Below are 4,497 nucleotides of genomic sequence, written 5' to 3' on the forward strand. Positions count from 1 at the left end.
ACTCTTTTCATGAATAAATCTGAAAGTTGTTCTACTGATGAAGTGTGGAATCCTAAATTCGTTTGAGCTTTCAGCAAATTTGACACCAGGACATGGAATTGGAGAATACCTTACTAGATGGTAATCCAGCTCCATGTCTCAAGATCCGTGATTTTGTCCACTCCAAGGTACCAAATAGTATTTTCTTGCTCTTTCTTACGGCGTTCTCCTTCAAGGTACCAACTCTGTCCAACTTTGAATGCTAGGAAGAATACCCTTTTTGCCAACTTTATTAGTGATGTTTCAAACAAATCGTTCAAACCCATATTTTTGCAAGCAGGTCAAAAAGACACCAGATGATAGTGGTCTCTGAATCGAGAATAGTGATTGATAGGCCCTTTGATTTGTAGACCCATATATCTTCATCTCTTATTGTATAAGACCTCTTATGGTATCCAGATGTTTTGGATACAATGGGGATACTGCTGCATGTAATAAGATCATGCTATCATCTATCCACCTAAATAAAATAAGTTCTCTACATAGTTGCACGTTTTGCTGGTAGGACAAAAGATCATCCACTTATAGGCTTATAGTAAATACTGTAGTAAAGACTGTTGCATAGCCATACACTTTTCTCAATTCTGATTTGATAGTAAATATGCATGAAAGGTGACTTGTATTTGGTATTACGTTTGTGTCTCGATCCAACACGAGAGAAAATTGCCGAGATTACAACTGTTGGGTCACGCTACATAACTACTGTTTCGATCACATATATCTGCTGTCAGTAACCTCGTTCAGTATTAGCTTCAATTCACCGCCTTTCATTTATTCTTCTTTTTTCTATTGCTCCGTAGAAGAATAAACGAATCCACTATATTTTGTTATTGTTGAATCCACTAACTTATTACGAAAGCCAATTACAGTTAAAAGCTGATATCAATGATATACCCAATTACATACACAAATAAAATAATTAGGAAAATTACAAGGCAAATAATGTGCCCAAATAAAAAAAAATTACATATAATCATGGAGGGCTTCTATTAGCATCATCAATAACACGCTGATATTTGGCAATCGCCTTGATTGAATCTTGTGTACTCTTTTTCAACATATCAACTACAGATCTTAGAGCAGCAAACCATGTCTTTCATACAGTACAATCTTGAGATATTTACTATTTGATAAAAGGAATGGTCTAAGTTGACGGCTATGGGAGGATGCATCAGAAGAAAGGTCTGAACTTTTTGTGGGCCTCTCTTATGATGAGGATTGCTTCATTACAACTGCATTCTGTTAATATTGCAAAAAGAGTTAAACAATGAACTATGCAAACATGTATTAAACATTGTCGATATGAGACAGTCACAAGTACTAAGCACAAACTTACATTATATTGTTGCATAGGCTGACTACGGAACCTTTTTTTGCCCTCTATCTTCTAAATATTTAAGTGTAGAAGCGACGTAGATGTTGGACATTCCACGGGTTCGGCTCCATCTGTCCCGTCTTCTTGTCCTTGATCGTGTACGTCCCTCCAGGGATGACTTCTGTGATGATTTCGGTGCTTTTCTTGCTTCGGTCGAAGGACTAAGTCATTGACCTCAAAACCGAGGTCGTAGTCGACGACTATGGTAATTTTGCAGGTTCTATTGATAGGCCGTTGCCCGGGTGAGTGCCACGTCGTGGGCTTTGTCCAGTACGTCCATATCGTCTTTGAGCGTCTTGGTCGATGCCACCTCTTCGTACTCCGTAACTCGCGGGGCATCGTGGGTTACTTCGACTGGCTTCAACGCCATGGAGCAGGAAGAAAGGAGTTTCCGCGTAGCCGTATTTGGAGTTGTTCGTAAGCTCCACACGACAGAGGGGAGTTCATCAACCTAAGCGCCCTTGGCCCTTTTTAACGGTGTTAGCAACCATTTTTTGATTCCACTGCAAATGAGCCCGTTAGATTTTTCAACTTGTCCGTTCATTTGCGGGTGCGCCACCGAGGCGAACTTCAGTTGGATGCCAAGTTTACCATAGTATTTCTTGAATTCTCCTGAGGTGAAGTTAGAGCCATTGTCTGTGATGGTACTATGAGGCATACTAAAGCGGAAAACGATCGACTCCACAAAGTTCACCGCAGCCGTCGGCTCTGCTGTTGTAACTAGCTTTGCTTCAATCCACTTGATGAACTTATCTACTGCGACTAGCTGAACTTTTGGGGTAACGAATTTAGAATTTCTCGCAACTTCCAGTTTTTATTCCAAGTGATCATGCAATATCGCCTAAAGGTCAATCTTGCGTGCCCATGGCACCTCACCAGTGACTGTTCAAAATATGCAACAAAAGGGACACTACATCAAATCGATCGAACCAGTTCGTCCCACATAGTCAGGGTACCGGTAAGGACGGGCGGATAGACAGGGAAGGAAGAAGAGTCAAGAGTTGCAGTGTCAGCGCGTGAGAGCGCGGCACAGTGACTGTTTCCCTTCTGCCTTCTGCTGGTAGCTTCAGCAGCTTGACCGACGAGAAGCTGCTGCATGTACGTCTGGTTGCCAAGAGTGGGAGACGCGAATAACCTGAGTTGAAACTGATCTGCATTACTGGCGAGAACATCATCCCGACCGGCGGTGCGTCACGACGACGGCGTAATCATGCTGGAAGTCTCCTTTGCTAGCTAGTAGCTCCAGAGCGCGACATCAGCTCCGGCTCCGGCCCCGCCGTCGCCGAAGTCTCCGTTGTCCTGGCCCCAGCTGTATGCCCCGGTGGCCGGCGGCGGCGGGGGATCCATGAGAAGCCCCTGCGCAAGGCTCGCGTAGTAATACGCGTCCAAGTCCGTTTCCCCAAACAGGCAGTCGAGATCGAACACGTCGCAGTCCAGTGCCGCACTTGGCGCCTCAAAAGCAGCATCTGCCAAAGTCTGCGCCATCTCCGACGAGCGGGAACGGGCACTGCATGCCACTGACGACGGCGCGGACACGCTTGAGGTGACTTCCTGGACCGCAGCGGCGGCAGAAGCGCTAGCGGCGTCCCGGCAGCGCAGGAAGTCCGCAACGGCCTTGACGGCCGCTCGCCTGATGTCGGCGAGGTCGGCGAACGAGGGCGGCACATCGAGCAGCCACGCGGAGTCCGGGAAGTTGAGACACGCGGCGGAGCGGCCGCGGAGCATGAGCATGGCAGCGTCGTGCGCGCGCGCGGCCGCGTCGGCGGCGACGTAGGTGCCAAGCCAGAGGCGTGTGCCGCGCAGCCCAGGGACGCGCACCTCGCAGACCCACCGCCCGGCGCTGCCGCGGCGGCGCACTCCGCGGAACACCGGGTGACGCGTCTCCCGAAACTTGGTGCGCCCCGCGGGGCGCTTCGGTGGCCAAGGCCACTGCGCCGCGCCAACGTGCTCGGACGTGGAGGAGGAGGAGGGAGAGCTCGAGTGCTCAAGGCTCATGTCCATGGCTGCCAATTGCCGATTGATAGCTCGGTGGTGGAGGGCTGGTTGCTAGCTTGAGGCTTGAGCTCGACTGAGGGAGTGAGAGTGGTAGCTAGTGTCGAGCTCGTTCGTGTGCGCATTTATAGGTTTGCGTTGTACTTAACGCGGGAGGTTGTCGGCGGTGCAGTCCGTAAGCAAAGCCAGGCGAGGGAACAGCTGGAATCGAATGTTCTTTTCCGGGGGACGTGTCACGCTGTGGAGGGCTTTGCCGTGTGAAGCAAAACTGCCAAGCGAGCTTCCTTTCTGCTTATAGAAACAGTTGACAGTAACGGTTGGGTCCAACCGTTTCTTTCTTTCTTTCTGTTCTTTTCTTTTCTTTAATCTTTCTGCAAACCTGGCTGAAAGCAAGCCGTATCATTTTATGATACATTTCTGAACTCAGTTTGTATATCAGGCAAGGAAAAAAATAGCGCGCTATAACAAAATAGCGTCGGCCGAAAAATACGCTATTAGCGTGCTATAGCGCGCTAATAGCACGCTATAGCGTGCTATAGCGCCGAAATAATGTAGCGCGGGCTGTCTAGAAATGCTATAGCGTGCATTAGCGTCGAAATAGCGCGCTATTTTTTTCCATGATATCAGGTAAGAGCACGAGAAGTTCTTCTGCCACCTTAGTTTCGGTGATCTCTCTATATTGAAAATTTCAAAATAAAAAAATTGAAAACAATTCTGGATTTGTCAATGATATATCCTATAAGCATGTAAAATTGAAATGCGTTATTATTATTATTATGGGCTATATATAAAGATAGAATCCATTATCTTTTGGAGATTTAAAAATGTGATACCTAGATCCACACTTTGGTCTTTTATGTAGCTTAAAATAAACATTACTCTTTCGGTTCTAAGTCTCCATTCAAGCCCAAAATTTATTATGATAGAATCTACATTCTAGCTTTTAGTCAACAACAACGCTGAAAACGAGATGGTTTTGATCTCTTTAATGGACCTTGTTAATTTCAATGTAGGTGGATTGGCTGTTTACATATCTCAGTACTAACAAATGCAACATTAGTTTGTCTTATTTTTTCTAGAATGTAGGCTAA

At 46.4% G+C, this 4,497-nt stretch overlaps 1 protein-coding gene across 1 annotated transcript; it reads right to left on the reverse strand.

The window, feature by feature from the left end:
- Nucleotides 1–2,647: 2,647 nt before the first annotated feature.
- Nucleotides 2,648–3,415, reverse strand: LOC124686866 (dehydration-responsive element-binding protein 1H-like). The gene has a single exon (XM_047220754.1). It carries the CDS (start codon nucleotides 3,413–3,415, stop codon nucleotides 2,648–2,650), a length of 768 nt encoding a protein of 255 aa, XP_047076710.1.
- Nucleotides 3,416–4,497: the final 1,082 nt, after the last annotated feature.

This window comes from Lolium rigidum, chromosome 2, assembly GCF_022539505.1.
Source record: "Lolium rigidum isolate FL_2022 chromosome 2, APGP_CSIRO_Lrig_0.1, whole genome shotgun sequence".
Classification (NCBI taxonomy): domain Eukaryota; kingdom Viridiplantae; phylum Streptophyta; class Magnoliopsida; order Poales; family Poaceae; genus Lolium; species Lolium rigidum.

Excerpts from the sequence above, each read along its gene's own strand:
- LOC124686866 (XM_047220754.1), bottom strand. The coding sequence starts at position 3,415 with ATGGACATGAGCCTTGAGCACTCGAGCTCTCCCTCCTCCTCCTCCACG.